At 38.6% G+C, this 20,943-nt stretch overlaps 1 protein-coding gene across 2 annotated transcripts in view; it reads left to right on the top strand.

Annotated features, from left to right (window-relative positions):
• FLT1 (fms related receptor tyrosine kinase 1) overlaps positions 1-20,943 on the top strand; it is a 111,784-nt gene that overhangs the window by 14,305 nt on the left and 76,536 nt on the right. For both annotated transcript variants that reach the window (XM_054066874.1, XM_054066882.1), the window contains exons 2-8: positions 1,845-1,941; positions 2,237-2,457; positions 11,658-11,782; positions 15,186-15,348; positions 15,436-15,572; positions 17,089-17,263; positions 19,138-19,255. In XM_054066874.1, the coding sequence (XP_053922849.1) occupies positions 1,845-1,941; positions 2,237-2,457; positions 11,658-11,782; positions 15,186-15,348; positions 15,436-15,572; positions 17,089-17,263; positions 19,138-19,255 (1,036 nt within the window). The remainder of the gene's footprint in view (positions 1-1,844; positions 1,942-2,236; positions 2,458-11,657; positions 11,783-15,185; positions 15,349-15,435; positions 15,573-17,088; positions 17,264-19,137; positions 19,256-20,943) is intronic.

The raw sequence follows: 20,943 nt of genomic DNA, 5'->3' as shown, positions 1-20,943 counted from the left end.
CTCTGAAGGCCTCCAGCAAACAGTTTTGAAGAACTGATCAATTGTTTGCTTCTTTTCATGGATTGTGCAAGGTGGTCTCAGAAGGTGATTTAGGGCTTGTCTCTACTAGTGTTATAGGGAATTTGTAGGAAATGCTTACTGACAAATAGAGCACAGCTGGCTCCTGAAAAAAAGATCTCCAGAACCACAGATGAGAGCAGCGCCTCTTTATCTTTTGTGCAAAATCCTTGTACTTTTATTATCTCTCTCCAAAAGTGGAGACTTGGTTTCTAGGCCTTTCTCAGACTGAAGGAGTTCAAGTCCACAGCTTCGAACAATGTTCAAGCCTCTAATCTGAGGCTGCATCTGCTGCTGGGTGAAAGCTCATGAATTTGGAGCAGCTGTTGACTTTGGAGAGTTTATACAGTCAAAATTTACTCGCCAATCTCAGCTGGTGTGGATGTCCAAAAATTCCTTCTGTAGTCAACGAAGGAGGGAGACCTTTCTAGTGGGTGATCCATAGCAGCCAAATAAGGTTCACTTTCTATTTCTACTATGATTGGTGCACACAGCTGTTCAGGGACTGAACACAGGCTGTGGCAGGGACCTCTTGGAAGGGCTTAAAATAGCTAAATTTGTACTTGACTCTGTTCTAGTTGAAAATCTGCTATTACCCTTGTTTACGTGATGCTGCTACTCTCATACATTGAAAACTAAATACTTTCTCTTGGAGTAAAGTGATCTGGAGTATTCTCTGCTCCTCTCTCACAACAATGAAATCTTCATCAATTGCACTCAGGTCCAAATTTAGACTTAAGCGTTGTTTCAAATTTAACTGTTTCAAAATGTTTGCTTGTTTTGTTCCTACGCTTTGCTGTTAGTGCGAGGGCAATGGGGTGGATCAAGGACTGTTTCTTCCCCAAGTGATGTGTTTCTGCCTGCTTGCCATGAAGCATTTGTGGCCATAGCCTGTTGTTGGGCAAAGATAAAATATTATGTCTTTCCAGCAGTTTGCTGTCTTGATGAGAGGGAAGGTTTGGTGTTCCTCTAGTCTTCTGACCATAGAGCTTTTTCATGGACTTCCTAAAAATTACCTTCATATGGCATGTGAGAAGCCTGCCTGGATATTTTCAAGTGTCCTGAGCCACCTCCTGTTTTACCTGTCCCAGAATGTTCTGGCCATGTTGGTATGCTTGCTTTCTCAATAAGCAGCAAATCTGGAGGGTGTCATGAACTTGTACTCAAAATTTATTGTGGAGCTGTCCAGTTATCTTCTGATATCGTTTCACTGGTAGGAAGCTTGCAGCTAGTGAAGGACTGTAGGTAACTGTGCTGTGACCTTCAGTCAGGAAGGGAAGATCCTTAATCCCCTTTCACTCCTTCCAGAGAAGTCCCAGCTTTGCAGCAAGTTGTTTGAGTGAGAATTCAATATCTTAGATGTCAATATGTGGCTCTTTCAATGGAAGTGGCCGACTTTTGCCCTTCGCATTGAAAAGGCTGCCATGATGGTGTTTCCTAAGGAAATGCAGCCAGCAGTGCTTGAGGGCACACTTCCTTGGTTAGATGTGTAGCTGCGAGGTCCTGAACTTTCTTCATGGTATGCTAAGTGAACAATTTGAGAGCAAAGTCATTGACTGAAAAATGCATAGCTTTCGTTTCTACTTTCTTTCCGGAGTAATTGTCGTGAAAGATCATGCAAGTCCTGAGTCAGGACAGCGTGATTTTGCTCAGAGGAAATAATATCTGTGGTAAGAGTAATATTGCCTTTTCTTTGCTTTCCCTGTCCAGTGTAACATCATAAGTGTGAGTGGACTGGGAAAGGGGTGATTTGCTATTGTTAATGGTTTTTTTCTTTGTTTTTCTAGGATCTAGTTCAGGATCAAAATTAAAAGTTCCTGAGCTGAGCATAAATGGCGCACAGCACGTTGTTCAAGCAGGCCAGACTTTAAATCTCACCTGCAGGTAACCAGCTCAGTTGGATTCTGATAATTTGGCTGAGAGTTCATACACCTGACACTTTCTTTTTTTGTAACTGAAATTAGAAAAAAATGAAACCTTCTGTTGTGGGGAAAGGTGGGGAGTGAACTTCAATGGCAATTGTTTAATAGTTCTTTGTTGTTTCTGTTGTTGTTTTTGGAAAACAAGATAAAAGAGAACCCCAGAAATAGCCTGATATAATAAAAAGAAAGCTTGGGAACTGGAGCTATATAATTGTAGCCCAACATAATTGTTTCTGCTTCCTTATCTGTATTTGCAGGGGGGAAATGGTTCATTCATGGTCTTTGCCTGAAACTCTAAGTAAGGATAGCAAAAGGCTGAAAGTAATTAAATATGCCTGTGGAAGGAATGGGAAGCAGTCCTGCAGCAGTCTGACCTTGAGCAGAACTCAAGCAAGTGACACTGGAAACTATAGCTGTAAATACCCAACAAGTCCAGCGAAGAAGAAGAAGGAGTCTACAGTCTATGTATTTATTAACGGTAAGTTTACATTTTTTTAGCACTTCTTGGTACTTGCGCTTCAATACAATGAAACCGATAAATAAGGCAGTTCAGCTGTGGCTGCACACAGGGGTTTGAATGATATTTTCAGCCTTGCAAAATGTCATTATAATTTACCAATTAATGTATAAAATCTGCTTTCTCAGAGCTTGCAAATACAAATGCTAGTGTTTTATCTATTAGGAAAAAGATGAAGAAGGAAAAATAAACAATCCAACCAACCTGCTAGAGTAAACAGAACTCCACATGGAAGTAGACTAGAAGTAAATCTGTGAAATGGGTATCAGACAAATCATGTCTTACAGAATCAGATGATGACCGATGAAAACCATATATCTGGTACAATGTGCACTTCCAACTGTTTGTGTAAGGTTATAGATGTCTAGGCAGCTGAAAGATGCCAAAGCTGTGTGAATCCTGATCGCTGAATTATCTCATGGTGTAGGAAATTACTATTTGCATGTTAAGTCACATTCAAAAATGTACTCTGTAGTCCACATTACACACATTGTAAAAATCTAGAGTAAATTAAATCAAACTAAACAAAGAGTTGTGTTTAGCAAATAAGTATTGTGCAATGTATGAGAAATGCTGGAATTAGGTCAGTTAGGCTATAACAGCAATTGCTTTCTGATCCTTTTTTCTTCCAGGATATTCATTGGTCACTTCTCAGAACAGTTGATTCCAATAGACACAATAATAAAAGGAGAAATTATAAACACTTCAGGGATTCAATTTTGTATTTTAACTTTCCATGATTTTTACAGTATAAAATTAATAGATTATTGTAAGGTATCAGAATTCACAGATTTTGAAAGCCCATATTACAGAGAATGTGCAACTGGACGTGTTCCAAATTATGCGTCTGTGGCTTTTAATGAGTTCACATCAGAGTGAATTAGCCATTGTTTTCATTTTGTGACATGAAGAGTGGGACGAGTGCTGTGAAAAAAACAGAATGAAATGGACCTCTTACTACAGTAACAGAAAACAAGATAGCTCTCTCCAGTATTGTGCATTGCTTTATTGAGAGTTCTTGAAAGCTGCTCATCCTGTTTTCCTTCATCTGAAACATACTGGAGACTGTTTTACTCACCCAACTATTTGCTGGATATACAACTACAGATGCATCCATGGAAGCATAAGTAAAGTAGGTTAATCATTTAATGACTAACTGTTCCTGCTGCCTGGGAAAACTAACAATTTTCTTGGATGACTTTTGCAATTTTCTCATCACGGGACCTTCTTGAACCTCCCATTTTGGATGCCATCTTTAGCTGAGATCTACCCACAATCCTCTATTCACCACACGAGAAGAGCAAGGATGGTTGTGACTCTGGCTGAGAACCTCTCTGCCAAACACACTTACGATACAAGAAATTCCTTTATGTTCTCTTAGTCTGTTTCATGTTTGAAGTGTTAATTTTTCTGAATCCTGAACTTTTACAAATGGAAGACACAAGCTGTCTTTCAAACTGCTTCCGAAGTTGTATAATATATACCTTGCTTGCATCTGAGAGAGATCCTCAATCAGATGTATGTGAACCAAAGTCATCTGTGTGATTCATATGGCGGCTGAAGAGAAATATATCATTGGAGAAATAGTTTTTTGAACAGCCTCCCCATCTCTCTACCCCTGATAATCAGATAAAGAAGACTGAGTATCTTGGATTTTATGATTTTTCAAGGACATTTAATCGTTAAATGTTGATGTCACTGTTGGTAATGGGATTAGATTACGTTTCTTCTCCTGCCTTGCTTGCCAAACATCAGTAGAATGTTTAAGAGACAAACCTGTATCAAGCTTAGACCTCTTTGTCATCGTAATTTTCTGAATTTGGCAATACTTTTCACTGAAAACCAATTTCTAAACACTTAAGTGTTGACTGTGTCCTAATAAGTACATATGAGAGTTAGGACAAACTACTGATAATGAGGTAGGCTGCAAGGTAGCTGCTCATTTGATGCCAGTTTGAAGTGTCACTCTGCCCTAAAGTAGGGAAAAGTATATTAGTCCCACAAAAAATTTACATTTGCAGGATGAATTGTTGACTAAGTTGAAAAGAAACAAGATACCCAGTAGCAAAACTGATCAGTGTAGTGTTAGCATTTAGAAAGCAAATGCTTAAGGAATCTCTGAATATGAGTCACTGTTTCTGTGAACATACATGAAATTAAATTGTCTGGCTCAAGTGAAGGTGAGATGGGGATAACAAAATCCTCTGTCAAGACTGCCTTTCTCAAGTTTAGTTTTATTTGAAATTAATTTGTGGGTGCTTAGGGAATAAACATTTGTAAAACTTGGGTCTCTTCTAGTTTTGTATTGTTTCCTGTGGCAGGACGTCTTGTCAGTCCATTTCCCATATTAGTTCCATGTGGATCACTGAGGTGCCTGTTTCCCATGTCTTAGCATGCTGCACACGAGAACAAATAGTTGCTATTTACAAACACAAAATCCGAATCAGGAAAGTTGATATTGTTTGTACAGGAAGTCATCACTCATTGTTTTCAAAATGTTATTCATTTCCGTAATTAGAGTGATACTGTATATGAACTCGATTTTTAAAAAACCTGATAAACCCAGTAAGTCTTTAAGTTCCGTAAAGAGTGTAAGCTATGACAGAAAATCACCTTCTATAGACAAAACCAAGATGCAAGAGGTAAGTAGGAGACTGCAAGTCCCGTGAAACATTCTTGAAGTCCTGTGTTTGGATGATCAAGAACAGGCAGGCTGGTGATACTTGTTTTCAGAGCAAGTCCTGACACCACCCTTTTTTCAGCTGGAGAGGTCACTACTGAGTTGCAGAGGGGAGTGAGCGTGCAGTGTGTGCAGCAGCAACTCTTGACCACACACAGATCAGGAATTGAGACATCAAGTGAGGGAAATGAATTATTTTAAGAGCCTTGGACCTTGCTGTAAGAAAATTGATGGCCTGACTTCCACCATGAGCCATAGGAAAAACTCTGAAATGAAGCAAAGCCAACTTCTCCGCTGTTTTGGACAAAAAGCTGCTCCGATCTTTGTTTTGTTACACAACTGCAGCATAGTAGTACAATGGAAAGATTTGTAATGAACACTCACTGTGTACGTTGGAGTGGAGCGTGGGGAATTTTCTGCTTGAAGAAAGATAATTATGGAATAAAGACATTTAAGAAACACCAAATTATCTGCAGGCTGTTTTGAAACCTATGTAGATTTCCCTGGAGAAGGTGTTAAAGTCTTTTCTATCTGCCTGCCTTCAGTCTGTTATCTCCAAGACACTATTTTCCAGTTGCTAGAGCTCATTCACATTCTTCAAAAAAGTGCAGTTCTCTTCATTCTCTGCTCTTATAATCTTTTGCTTTTGATCAGTTGTTCCCATGGTATAACAGAGGAAAAGCGTGTAAGTTCAATTACACTGATATATCAAATTTAGTTTTTGCAAGAATTTAAACAAACTTTGGTTCAAGTTGAAGTGTTGCTACTTCCTGTGACGAAGACAGCTTTCAGCTACTAACATGCAAGAGTAATGTCTTAATTCTGACACAACAGAGAATTCCTCTCTAAGTGTGGTTGTACTTGGCTTTAGGTTATTAGTCCATTTCTTCATTGATGTTCTTCCTCTCTTTGTCTCTCCTTACAGTCCTGCTGTGCATGCCTTCTGACCACATACTTTTCTTTGAAAATGAGACATGTACTGGTATTTCAATCAAGCGCCATTCAAAATGTTCTGTTTTAATGTCAGACCTCTAGACTGAGTCAGTTTTCTATTCTCTTTATCTACTTAACAGAGAGAATGGTACATATTCTCATACATATTCTCTTCTGGAACATATTTCTCAACACTGACTTTACAAGGAATCTGGAGCTTAGAATAGATTTCTTGCTTTGAGATGATTTAAGTCAGGTGAGACAAATCAGAGCTGAGTAATGTCAAAAGTGTCCCCTGGTTTTGGATGTTTGGCTCGAGATGTCTCAGGTTGGGCAGCCCAAAACGAAGGCCTTTAGCATTAGTGAATGGTCCAAAATGTAAGCATTTGAAGTGCCAAAACATCTGAGGTTTTAAGTGCTTTTTCAGACTCTAGAGTTGTATTCTGCAAGTGCTGAGCGTATGGCAACAACTCCTTAGGAGGTCCACTTGTTGACAGATAGCTGGATCCAGCCCCAGAACGGGCATAGAATTAAGATTTATCTTGAATGGATTAGTGACTCCTGTAACTCTAAAGGTACTATGTGGCAGAACAGGGAGGGCGTCAGAAGAGTTCCCCAAAAGGATCACTTAAGATTGCAAGCATCAAAGTAAAAATAATCCAGTAAGTGCAAAAAGCTGAAAGACGAAACACCCTGAAAGCTAACAGAAAGGGAAAAGTTTTCTTTTTCTTCTTCTTCTTCTTCTTAATCAGAAATACTGTTCTGACAGAAAATCCTGCTGAGGCCTGGGAAACTCTTCCTTGCCTGTGCCTTTTTTCTGTCTTTGCTTTTGGAACAGTTTTAACATATGAGCAGTATAGTTTTGGCTTGCACTGTCAGAGAAATAACATGACAGCACTCCTCTTATGAGAAGGAAACTAGATGAAATTAAACTATGCTACAGGTATATCAAGTATTTTGACACATTTTTAGTGTCTAATGAGATCCTGTTACAAAACAGAGCCCTCTAGGACTTGCTGACGTCAATCACCTATAATTGCTGTGCTTCTGTCATTGCATATTCATGGACTTCACATTATAGTACACTGTGTTGAGTGGAAAATTTGTGGACACTTTAGCAGTATCAAAGGTCAGACATTATGCCCTCGGAGGTCCTTCTTCCTCAGCAAGGCCTGTACCTCCTAATGAAACAGAAATATGTGTCCATAATAAACCATCATGAGGGAGCGATGCATGTGAAAAAGTTCCTAATGTCAATTCACCTTTCTAGATATCACCTTATGAACACAGTAATTACTCTAATAGGGATTTCCTGACTAATGTGGATAAGAATACTTTTCCTTAAGAGTTTTACTTCTGTTTTATGTGTTATGGACCTACGTCAATGATAACATAGCATAACTAGCCCCAAAGGAAAACAAACAAACCCTGCCTAAAAATCACTCTGCAGTTATGCTAGCAATGTTTTGTGTCTGAATGTGCTCCAGATATAAACTATTCCTCCTTTCTTTTTCCCTGGACTTCTGTGATTATTAATTTATATCTCAAGTCTTCCTTCAAGGTTTAGAAATCTTTTGAATTTGAAGAATATTATTTTACAGGCTAAGAGGAGGGAAGAGTGCAAAAGCCCTTCTTGCAGATCAGTAATATGCTTCCAGACATGCAAAATGGTGTTTTTTTCCCTTAAGGAACATAGACATCTACCTGGGAGCAGGTTGAATAGATGTCTTTCGTAGGGCATTATTCAATTCATCGTGAAACAGATGTCTAAAACAAGTCTGATGAGTCTCATGGCAGAATTCCCCCTTTCTCCCCAGTGACAACACTAACAGTTTGGCCACCTAGCTCAGTGAGAAATGAGAAATGTCTGCATTTAGAGAGCTAATCTTGGTGTGCAAAGTTCTCCTCAGATTACTTCTGAACAGCCCCACTAATTTAAATGGGATAAATAAAGTTAGTTAGGGTGAATCCTTACAATGGAAAGTAGGATTTCATGATTGGCCCATTAACTTCAATGAAGTTTGCATGTCTTTACTTTAGTGAAGACTTTGGTCCGCTTCACATGCATGAGGGAAAACAGTGTGTTGTGAATGTGAGGAAACTTGTTTTGACCCTTATAAGCTGAAAAAAATCTTATCGATGAGTCAAGTGTAAGTAGATATTTTGGACTAACTTCAGAGGATAAATTTTCAGAGATTTCAAGGAGCTCAGACTTTGCTGCAGAGTCTTTTTTGCTTGCAAATATATGTGTAAGTACTCTGATTTACATAGCTCAGATTATTAGAAACAAAACAAACCCAAGAACAGTAGCTGAAGCTTGTGGAAATAAAGAATGTCTCCATCTTTCCTGAATTTGGCATTTTAGTGTTGGCTAGTTTAGTTGTTTGTGCAAACCCCAGAAACAGCCTAGACAGCTTACTGATACCAGACATAATATTGCTTGTGTTAAGTTTCTTATCAAGTTTCTATCTGGCTGCCAACCAGCTTAATAAAGAGCTGCTATTTATGTTCTTTAACAATATAGCAAGTGACCTTCATAGGTTTTGTGATGTCATGAATGCTTTCTGTGGTTTCATGTTGATTGTAACTGAGAGATATTGTAAGGAACACAGTCAAACCAGCTCACACTGTGATTAATTCCAGGCACAATTTAAAAATACACTAAACTGACTCATAACCTTTAGCATACGCAAATATTCTGGCTGTCCGTCTTTCATTTTGCTAACCTTGCAGGCAGCTCTGAAGCAAAAAAAATCCTGAACAAAAATATGAAAAACAAGGTCAACCTTCTTAGATCTTCTATTACAAATCCCAATGGGGCTGAATGTGTGACTTGGATGTGGCCTTCAAGATAGGTCAATCACGATGTTCATTTTATGTCTAGGGCTTTCTGAACATGAAAGTAAATGAAGCTGGCCTAGAAGACCAATGGCGGGAGGTTAGGTCATCCTGTATGTGCTGCCAGACAGCTCTTCAGGGAAGGTTCGCATTTACCTTCCCTCAGGAAGGAATTACAAGGAAATACAGTAGCAGCCACTGGCAATATCTAGAGCTCTGATGAGGGGAAAAGAGGAAAAAAGAAGCAAGGAATGCTATTATTTGGGGAACAGAAGGATTGTGTGTCATTGGCGTACCCTGCTGATGCGACATACCTCGCCTTGGTGCTGCTGTGCATTTGGCTTTGCCTGATCCATTCTGGAAGAACCTAGACCAGATTCTGGTCTTGAGGCACTGAGAGTATCTCCTTATGGCCATTAAGACGGAAGGAGAATAAAATCAAAGGGAATCAGGAAAAGCCTCCACACTCATTATGAAAACAAAACTGTGCTAGGAAACATGATGCGTATTTCTTTTAATCAAAAGCAGGAAGACATTTGGAGCACTTGGGGTCATTGATTGCCCTCCGGCCCATGGCGGAAGTCCCCGGTGATGTCAATGGGAGCTCTGCACGCGAATAGCGGGGGCATGGAGACGCCTTGGCGTACCACTGCAGGGAGTGTACCAAGAAAGGCTGTGACTGAGCTGTAAAGCCTACCAAGACAAGCGGGGCATTTAGTTGACTTTTATTCAGCACTTCATTGACTTCTCCAGGCGTGAATGTGCATTTCCATTGAAGACAAAGAAGAAAAAGCCAAGTGTGTTGTTTTGTGCTTGTTTCCTGTCTCTACCTTCGGATAGGCAGGAATCCTGTGAGGTCTGAGCTGCACAGCCCCCATGGCCTCAATATTGGCATCAAACAGTGGTGACACTATGTCTGCAGACAGCACCGGTAGTCCCCAGAACAGCTCTTCCTCACACTTGTAATGATCTGGAGATTATGATACAGGAAACTACTTTGCAAAGCTTGCGGGTTTTGGTCAGGAGCTCTTAATTTTGTGACAAAGACAAATGAGTCTTTGGGGAGTAGTAAAGCCATTTGTCTGGTGATGTTAAGGGGCAGGTGACCTCTTCTGTGGCTGCAGCCTCTGAAAAACAAAAAAGGTTCTCTTCACCATGCTACAAACAGGTTCATTCTTGGTCTTTCCTTGAATCATATTGCAGAGGAAACGTCAACCTAACAAGTCCGTAGGGTATGTTTTATTACATATGCGTCCCTTATTACTCATAAGTTCCTTTTGCAATCTTGGTGGACATGTAATACTTATTATTAAATAAAGCATTGTGGCAGTCTTTCATTTTAGAAAGTTTGTATAACAGCTTCATTAAATGTCTTCAGGAGAATTTTTTCCATATCCCAGGGTACATTTGAAATACTCCGCCCTAGGATTTTCCCCAATATACATTTGAGTAGAATTTGCTTCTCTTCCTGTTTAATGTCTCAAACAAAAATATTATTGCATATAATCAGAAAAGAAGATCCTAAGGGCAGAACAGTTTTATGACACTGGGAAGTGCACATCGTACTTCTGAAAGAGGAGTGAACTTGAGTGAACGTAGGTCAATGTGCAGAAGTCTGGGACCAGAATACTTTAGTAAAGTACAGCAATTTTAAGGTTTTATAAAGGGTCACTTCTTGCTAGCTTTACTCATTTCTTTTCCAAGAAAGATTTCCATTGTTATTTCTAAGATTTTTGACTGAGTGAAAAGAATAGGATTTGCCTGAGAAAACATTGGAGCTGTAGATAAGCACAGAATTAAGATCTGAATGTTCCACTTTTTTAAAAGTTAAAAGCCAAACCTTATGTCAATTTTGAGCTCGTCTGTCTGTACTGAGAGTCAAACTGAGCCTCCAGATCTGAACACCTGCAAAGAAGATTTGGAGCGAGAGCCTGTGGCTTGAGCCCCTCTTTGTTAAGTGGTCCCAACAATAGCAGCAGCAGCAGCAATGTTCCCTGTTCCCAGCGCAAGCTATTTATGACAATGTCCTTTGTTAAAGGGATTGTTCAAGGGACGGTAAATTACTCTGCCAAGCTTTAGTTATTGAGTTGAACTGAATGAACGTTTTCCTGGCATTTTTGTTTAACTTGTCACTTACAAAAGAGACACGGAGGCATTGTGATAGTGGGAAGGAGGAGAATAATTAACTCTCGTTGGTCTGTTTTCTCAGGGTTGATTATGCAGCCATATTTTCACAGTAGATTCTTTCTGCTAGTGAAGTTAATGTGAGTTTTTTTCAATCGGTTTCCTTGCAGAGAGCAGGAACATGTCTTATATAGGGGTCACTTAATAAGTGGATTTCAGTTCACTTCCCATAGAATTACTTCTTCTGGTGATAATACAATAGAAATACCCTGAAATAAGAAACACATATCTCAGAATTAGAGATGATGCTTTAATGGGAAAAATGTACTTTTAACTGTCCTATATTTTAAAGGAGATACCAAAGTACTGCTATCGATATTGAAAGACCAGTATATTTTCAAATATTTAATATTATTTTTCTGAACTTGTTTAGATAAAAGTAAACAGGATATTGATTTGAGGACTTCGTCGAGCTTTCATTAGTGATAGGGTTAGCCTGTTGTTTCAGGGCTGTGTGCATCATTACAATTCCCATACACTGTCTTAAGACTTCCGATACTAACCTTTTCTTTTTCTTCCCTTGCAGATACAGGCAGTCCATTTGTAGAGATGCACAGTGATATACCTAAAATAATACACATGACTGTGGGAAGAGAAATGATCATTCCATGCAGAGTCACAGCACCAAACATTGCTGTTACTTTAAAAAAGGTACCTTAATCTAAGCATGCTCTAAAACTGTTATTGTGGATGATAGGGTGGTGGGGTTTTTTTATTTTTTTTATTTACAGCTGTTGAAATGCTTTTGAAATATTTCAACAATTTAGTATTTCTTAAACAAGGTTTCTGGGTGTCAGTATGTTTAGAAACATTTCAACTCTTAAGGCTTCGTCTTATATCTCACAGAATCTCTTGCACTGGACGTGAATTTTCTGAAGAAACTTAAACTTTTAGTACCATTTTATTAAATCTTCACTGACAAAGGTTTCTTAAACCCAGGAAGGAATTTCTTGTTAGGAGAAGAGATTTCCTCTCACCTCTTCCCCTGCCCTTCCTCCCCTTCCCTCTTCTGTTCTCTGGAACTTGCAGTAAGTGCAGTCCCTGGAGACTTGCTGGGGCTGTACAAGGATCTCTGCAAGCCTTTGCCCTACCTCACTCCCACCAGTGACTTTCCTGCTTCCTTTTACATATGAGTGCACTTATCAGACAAGGGATGGTTTCTCTTTAGGGAAGGTGGAAACAGAATCACTAGGTTGGAAAAGACCTCCAGCATCATCTAGTTCAACCATTCCTATCAACCACTAAACCATCTGTGCCTGAGCATCTCATCCACCTGTCTTTTAAATACCTCCAGGAATGTTGACTCAACCACCTCCCTGGGCAGCCTGTTCCAGTACCCGATGACCCTTTCCATGAAAATTTTTTTTCTGATGTCCATGTTGATGTGGAGGTTGTGCTGAGCTTGGGGCAGTGGGGACAGTTTTAGAAAATCTAGACATTTTTTCTGGTTTGGGGAAAGTGTTTCTTTCCTAGGTTCCTCAGGAGTTACATGGACAGCTGCCTGACCTGTATGTATCTATCAAAGTACCTGGTATCAAGACAGACTAGCGCTTCTTTTTTTAAAGTACTTTTTTTGGCTTAAAAGTTAGATGGAGGTGCAAGTGATGTTTTGTTTCTAAATAAAGGGAGTTCTGCACATAGTGACGTATGTGTTCATCATTGTTAGAAGGGAAAGAAAGCTGTCTTTTTCATAGAATAACATGCAATTGCCAAACAATACCACCATAAAATGCCTTTCTAGATCAAATCAAGTCTTTGATTTGCCTTTGCCTATAGAGTTTTATACCAGTCATAGATTTGGTCCTGTGTTTTAATTTAACCTAGAGGTTTACAAATTCTATACAGTGCTGCTTTGCTAATACAGATAATGATTTTGCGTCTTGGTTTCCACCTGTTAAATCACACAAAAGAAAGCAAAATTCAGAGAAAAGAAAGTAATCTGACCTAGGATATTACTGTGTGTGTACACACACACATATGCACAGTTCTCCTTCAAGAAGTGCACCACGGGTGGATGATGCACAAGAATCTGTGGCTATAGGATCAAAAGTAAATGAGGCTTGACTTTCTGTAGGGTGGATGCTGGAAAGTGGGAACTTATTTGGGCACTGTAATGTCACACCTGAAATCTCAGCATATTAAATTCTTAACTGTGAAAATTCCTGCCAGGCTTCTCTCTTATTAAAGAAAATACATTTTTTTTTCCTTATTTGGAGGACATTGAGATGCATCTACTCTGTTTTTTCATATCAGCTTGCCTTTAGCTTGGGGTTGTGGTGCAAGACACAACTTTACGCTATCAAAACCAGATGTAATACTCTGGGAAGAGAAAGAGGAGGTGGAGCCAAGTCTTGAAAGAAAAGATTGGTTGCTTACATGTTTTGCATTCCAGGAAAAATAAATGTGTTCCTTAATTCATCCCAGAATTTCCTGAAGTATGTAAGCTAGAATGCATTACATCATATCTTACCTTATTTGTCATCTGTGACACCCATGTATAAAGATTCCAGCAAGTTTTTGCTCACATAGTAATTAAGAGATATGTTAAATGCATTTCACAGCTGCAGACTTACTTTTGGAGAGCTGGCAAAAGCTATTCTTTGGTTTCCATTTAGCAATATAGGAAGAAGTTGATGTCCCCAGAATACAGTCCTCTGGAGCTGGAAAGAAAACCTCAGCATTAGAGTCATTAGATCCTGCATTCTATATTGCCAGGAAGTCAAAATATGGGATATTTTTTGTAATCTGTCCTTTCTGAAAGGACTGGTCGGGACAGTCACATGAGCACTGCCTCCAGCGTTTTGCTCCTGTGCAGTGCTACTTCTTCGTTTTAGTGGACCCCTGTGGGGAAGGTTTATTGTCCATCTTCAGCACTACAAATGATTTTTTTTTTTTTTACTAAAACTGCGTGTTTACCTTAGTCAACCTTTTGAGATACTGTGTTGCTCTAACTTCCAGGTTGAACACCTGTGCAAATTGTGTGTAACATAGGAGGAGTCTTAAAAATCAAGAAGCTAATAAAACATGGATGAGGAAATGGGGATGGAACTTTCCATTGCTGTTTCAAATCTAGCTTTCAAGTTTTGATATAACCTGTATGTGCAATAGCTGATGGCCCTTTGTTTTCCTGATCATATGAAGACATGTGAAATCAATTGATAGTTTTGATCTAATGCTTAATTAAATGTCCAGGTATTCCTCTATTGGATTTCAGGTCTTAAGTTTAAAAACATCTGATGGATTTACACTAATTACTTGCTGGGTCCTCAGCTTCTGAGGGATTTAAAAGTACCAGATTTTTAAAATGTGCCACATACTTTTTCTTTGGAAATGTGATGTATTTATGATTTCAAGGTTTCCTTTAAACATCTCTAGTCAGTATGACTTTTCTAATTCAGTTGATCCGTAGTTATCAATAAAAGTGGCCAAGGAAGCTTTGTGGCTTTAAAAATTGCACTTCATGTTGTATGTAATGATTTAGAGACATGTACTCTCTGACCTGTCAGCTTTGCAACAAACATTGATGTCCTTAACTTTTTTTTTAAACAGTCCAGCCCTTTAGATAGCATAAACATGAGACCATCAGATTGAATCCTGGCAGGAATTTGGTAAAGCCACAAAATGACAGCAAATTAAGTCCATTTGTCACCTCTGTTGAAAAATGTGTATTTGTGTCTCAGTAGTAAAACCAGGATACTTAATTGCAAAGGTTTGCCAAGACGAGTACTTTAGCTGCCAACCCGGAGCCAACAGAATAGCAGCCCAAGCGCTGAGGCTAATAGTAGTGTCAATCCATTGTGTCATAAATTACATCCTGTTATAAATAATGAAATCTTGGAAACAAACAAAACATTTTACATTCTTCACCCATATTTTTCCTCTGTTTTGTGATGAAAATGTGACTTGAAAAATCTGCATAAATGACTGTCATCCTTTCTACTTTGATTGGCATTTTTAGGGTGGGTTTTTTTTCCATTCCTTTTTATTAAGCTGCTGTGATTAGAGAGTGACATGAGGATGATTTGTTTTTATGATGCATATTTCACACTTCCAGATTCCACGAGAAAGCTTAATTCCTGATGGTGAGACAATAATCTGGGACAGCATGAAAGGCTTCAGAATACCTAGGGCAACCTACAAATTCATAGGGCTCCTGAGCTGTGAGACAACCATCAGTGGACACAAATATAGCACAAAGTACCTAACACATCGAGAAAGTAAGTAGTGTTCTCCACTCCCCATCGTTCAGGAAGCACTCTGCCCTGGTGGTGTTATTCACTTTTCTTTCTCTTCATCTCGTGCAGCCAACACAATTTTTGATGTTCAGTTAAGCACCCCACGTCTTGTCAAGTTGCTGAAAGGAGACAGCCTGGCCATTAACTGCACTGTCACCGCAGCCTGGAACACCAGAGTGCAGATGACGTGGACTTACCCTGGAGAGGTGAGTGCTGTGGTTGAAATGAAAAAATGAGGGGTTTCCCATAGATCATGCTGCATCTAACATCCCGGGAGGAATTCTGCCTTGAAATGCTTGCCATAGTTCACATTCTATCATTCTGACTCTTGCTGACGCTTCTTTAAAGGTTTCTTTTTTTCTTTCTGGTGCTTAATTAAGTAAGTAAACATGTTTACACAATGTACTCTGGTTATATTGCATAACTGTGAGTGAGCGCTACAGTTGTTTCATTCCTGCCAGCTTCTTTTCAGCCTGGAGAAATGGTAGAAATATATCACCTAGTGCCAGGCAAGGACTCACTTGTGACAAAAACCATTTTCAGCGAGGCTGTATTTCTCAACACATTAATTTCAAAGACTGGCAGACAGTAAGGCACCCAACTCAAGCTTGTTTAGAAAAGATATTTTGATTTAGCTAGCCAAAATCTCATTTGTGAAGTGTCACATGAACAATCCTCTTGTTTTGACAACTTCAGGAATGATCTTGAATGTGCTTCTCCTCCCCCCACACTGGGAGCATCCTCATAAATATTTGTCGCTTACAAAATAACTGCCAGAGAGTCCGTGTAAAGCTGATAAGAAATTTGACATTAGTTTAAGGTTTACAACTCCCATTCCTTTCATGTCAGTTTGATTTATGCTGACGATTCAAGTTAAGATCATTTATTATGTCAGTCATTGTGCCTAATCACAAGCTGAAATTATGATTACATTATATAGGGAAGATTAATGCAATTGTTTCTTGCATACTGTAACCATTTTCCCTGGCATTTTTTCACCTCAGAAATAAACTTGGCAACAAGAAATGCTCCAAATATGTTATGTTGCTCATTACTGCTTTACCAAGACCTAGCCAGGCACCACCCTTGTGAAATTCCTCTTTGTTTCTGTTTAGATGGTAACTGAAGGGTGCTCAGTGTTCATAAGACACCAACAATGTCCTGTGTTAAATAAACTTTGAGGCCAAAGGCTGAGGAGGAGTTGCAGGAAATAACTCCTTCGACTCACATTATCTTCAGTTCCACCCTGCTATTCGCTTGCCAGATCTAGTCTCTTTTCCGTTTATAGCATTTCCAGAGTTCTCCCCTTCTTCTGTTAATGCCCTCTTCTTCTATATGTCTGCTGCCTGTGGACACTGACTCCAGGCACCAAACTACATGCTGCTCTTCACACTGTGGCTTCAGGGATTTCTACAAGCAATGCTGCACAAGGAGCAGTGAAAAACTGGGCATGTTGGTATGGCAAGCTATAGGGAAAGGGTAATCTCATCTGGAAAGAGCTAGTTTGGATGCTACTACAACGTTGGTGAAGACAGGAACGAATCGCCATATAATGTTACTTATAATTTTTGTTGTTGACCCTCTGGAAATGTTAGGCATCTGTTGCATGTCTGTGCTGTACAGAGGGATCTGATTTTTTTATTAAGGTATGGTGGAAGTAGAGTAAATAAAAAATCTTAACAATCATTAAAGCTCTTTCTTGTTGATTTTTGCTTTTTATAGGCAAGGAAGAGAGGTTCTGTAATGCAGCGCATTGACCAGAAGAATACGGAAGCCAATATTTTTTACAGTATCCTTGTAATTGACAAAGTGCGTGATATTGATAAAGGCCAGTATACGTGCCATGTGAAGAGTGGTCCATCAATCAAAGCTGTTAACACAACAGTCATTGTTTATGGTAAGAAATGCTGCAGTTTTGTAAAATACTGAATGTTCGTGTACCAGTTTCAGTCATACGATAGCTTTACCTCTTGACACAAAGTGGAAGTGCGTTTGTGATATGTTCATCATGGGCAGAAAAAGGTGGGAGATCGGAGAGAATATTTGCCTTGTCTTGCGTGACTGATTTGTATTATTGGCAGTAGACATGTTAATATTCAGTTTGATCACTCTGTCTGCTAAATACTGTGATGACCCTTGATCGGTTTTGACAGAAGCAATCAGTTAAACTATATTTTACAAAAGAAAAATAAATGTACAAGCTTCATTGAGCTAGAATAATCAAACTTTTTCTTCTACAGTGCTTGTTAATTGTTTTCTATGAAAAATTAAGAAGAAATAGATACTCCAGCTCTACATGGAGCATGTAGCTGCTAGACCATTCAGAAAAAATTAAACAAGGACAAGATACTACAATTCATTAATATAATTTTACAGTGGAAGCCTTAAGAGAGTTCCCTGTGGTGTCCCTTCTGTGAAAACTGGAAATTTCTTGTGTTCTTTCAAATCTATGTGAGTTAGGACGTTTTTTACACTGGGACTTTGTGAGAAGCTAGTAGCATTAAAGACTGGGTGGCTTGTGCATGTCTGCTATGACAGATGATTCGTGGTCAGAATATTGGTTTGTGGTCTACTTTCTCTGTCATCTGAAAGTGTGGACTAATCACACCATGTTAGTATCCTTAGGGAGTATTTCAGTCCATTTCTCTGTTTAAGCTCTGGACTAAATCGGTGGGAGCATAGGATCAATCGTGATATTCATTTATATTTGTAAACAGATAAGCTGAAGCCGTCAGAAACTGTGTTTTAGATTAAAATGAAAGTCAGAGAATCTGGAAGTGTTGAAGCTAGCCTGTACATTTTTGTTCATGTAAGCAGCCCTGTCTATGGGATATCCACGTTAGAAAAAGCCTGTGTGAATAAGGTTTTGCAGAATCAGGTTGTATCTTTCTAACTTGATTAGTGTAATAAAGTTACTGATTTGTCTTGTGCATTTTATTTTTAATGTACATGGCAAGTGTATGTATTGCTCTTGTTTAATGGATATTCAATGTCCTTATTCAGTCCATAATATAAATATTGCACCATAGGTACTATCAAAAGGAAACGCAAAAAATTTTTCATGTTTTGCACGTTTTATTTTGCTCAAGTGTCATTTAAAAGGGATGAGGGGAGAGATTTTCCAATGTATCGTGTGAATGTTATTGTTTATTGCCTCTGGTAAAACCCATCAACTTGCCAGAGAGTTTGAAATATGGGGCAGTACAACTGGAAAAGAACAAATTCCATCAGGTTGAGTTTGTTCCAATGAAGTGATAAAGATTTGTTTGTTTGATGAAACAGCTGTTTACCAATGATACAGAAAGTTTCTGCCTTTTCCTCTGTTGTTTCTCTGAAGGCCCCTCATAACCTCTCTGGCAGAATATTTTGTCTTGGAACGTTCATTGCTTCTTGGCCTCTAGGAGTGGAAGGGTCACCTTTCACCGATGATCTAGTTCAGATTCCCATGTACCATGAACCACCTTATCTCTTAGTTTGAAACTAGTGCTTTTTTGTTTGACCGTAGCCCAATATGAATTTGGCTAGAGCGTATCTTCTCCAGGCAGATTCATGGCCTGGGAACTGTATCTCAGTCTCTTGTGTATTTGTAGTATTCTTCTCTATATTTTGTAGATCTTTAGGAGGTTAGACTTTATTCTTGCTGTTGCCATATGGGAACATCAAAATTATTAAAGACAATTTTTGTTTGAATTCCTGTTCTCTTTAGCAGAACAACTCTTTTTGCAGGCTGAAAATCAGTAATATAGGTGCATTCTTTTTCTTTTGTTTAAGATAAAATGTTCATTAATTTGAAACGTCGAAGAAAAACTGCGCTGGAAGCTGTAGCTGGAAGAAAATCCTATCGTTTGTCAATGAAAGTGAAGGCATTTCCCTCTCCAGAGGTTATATGGTAGGAAAACAGTTACTTCCAAATATGCATACTAGACCTCTTCTTAGACAAATAATAATATCGTGGTAAAATATTCAAATAATATCCCTTGAAATGGAAAAAAAATGGAGAAAATACATTTGTGGAGTTTTACTGGAGCTTTCAGGGTTGTCCTGGGTTTTAACAATTTGTGAGAACATTGTCTCCATTTTGCAAGTGCGAAAAAAAAAAAAAGTCTGGAGAGTTTAAAGCTCAGATCCTCAAATACCTTAGGTATGTCTCCTATTGAAATCAGTGGACACTCTAGAGCTAAATATCTCTGCCAACCTTGACTGAAGTGTAGAGTCCAACTTCACACAGACCTAAATATGTGACCTGAACTTGCATTTTAGACCGTAGGAGAAAGAAAAGGTGACTTTCATTAAAATAACTGTCCGAGTTGAGTTATACAGACATGCACTATTAGAAGAGCAATGGAAGTTGGTTTTATTCTATGGTGATCTGCAGGCTGCAAACCTACTTCAGTGACTGGAGTGTTCACTTTGGCTCCTGTATACTGTGCTATGAAATCTTTTGAACAGTTTTTTTTATAAACTCAAGCCACTTTTATATGGAACAATGTTATCTATTCGTGATCTCAAGTTGTTTGGTTTTTTTATTTAAATAATTTTAAATACCAGTAGCTCTGGCTCAATTAATTGTACTTTAACAAAGGGTCTATGACAACACTGATTAAGAAAACAAACCATACATCCATGAGCAGTGAGAGTTCATGTTACTCACAGCCAGAAATTACTTTTCCTCCAAACATTTTGGGTTTCTTTACAAAACCTTTACATTTATAGCTACACATGGAAAATTAAGAGTCAAAAGTGGAGGTGATGTTAGCCATTTATAAAATATTTTCTGTTTCTTTAACGGCTGGTATTGTTAACTACACGTATACATCAAAAACTTCTAAAATAAAAAAAAAATTCACTTAAACAAAAATTTTAATTTGTTTATCACTGTGAGGTTGGTCAAACACTGGGACTGTGGAATCTCCATCCCTGGAGATATTCAAAACCAGACTGAAATTAGTCTTGGGCAACGTGCTGACCTTGCTTTTAACAGGGGCTTGGACTAGATTGTCTCCAGAGCTTCTTTCAGCCTCAGTTATTCTGTTGTTCTGTAAACTATGGATACAGTGAAATGAATAAATCCATAGTCTCTAGACTAAATTTTTAATGCTCCTGTAATAACAGTAATAGTTTTCTGTAAATACTATGAATCATTTTTATCAAGTCCATCATCATAGTGAAACTCTGTTGCACTCTTCCACTAGAGTCTTGTCAACCTTCATACAGCAATCTACCAAAATGTGCTTTATGCTGTATTGAAGAAAAATGTTGTGCTTCTTCAAGAACGTGTGTGAGCAACAGTTAGTACTTTGTATGTTGATTTTCTGTTATCTTTAAAAACATGCACTTGATACCAGGATATCTGATTCTTAAGTGCTTATCTAATCTACTTACTCTTCCTCTTCCTAAAATCACAGCTGTGCTTAGGCTACACTAATACTGTGTCCCAGGATGTATTCTCAGGCCATAAATAAATGGTCAGTGCTGGATGATGCAATCTTTATTTGTGTGAATGACTCTTAGCCAAAATGTTTGTCTTCGAGGCTAAATGGTGGCACAGGCATGGAAAGTCTTCAGAGACAGACTTGT

This window comes from Cuculus canorus, chromosome 1 (assembly GCF_017976375.1).
Source record: "Cuculus canorus isolate bCucCan1 chromosome 1, bCucCan1.pri, whole genome shotgun sequence".
Taxonomy (NCBI): domain Eukaryota; kingdom Metazoa; phylum Chordata; class Aves; order Cuculiformes; family Cuculidae; genus Cuculus; species Cuculus canorus.
Note: the sequence above shows the minus strand (reverse complement) of the source record. Positions and strands in the feature narration are given on the sequence as shown.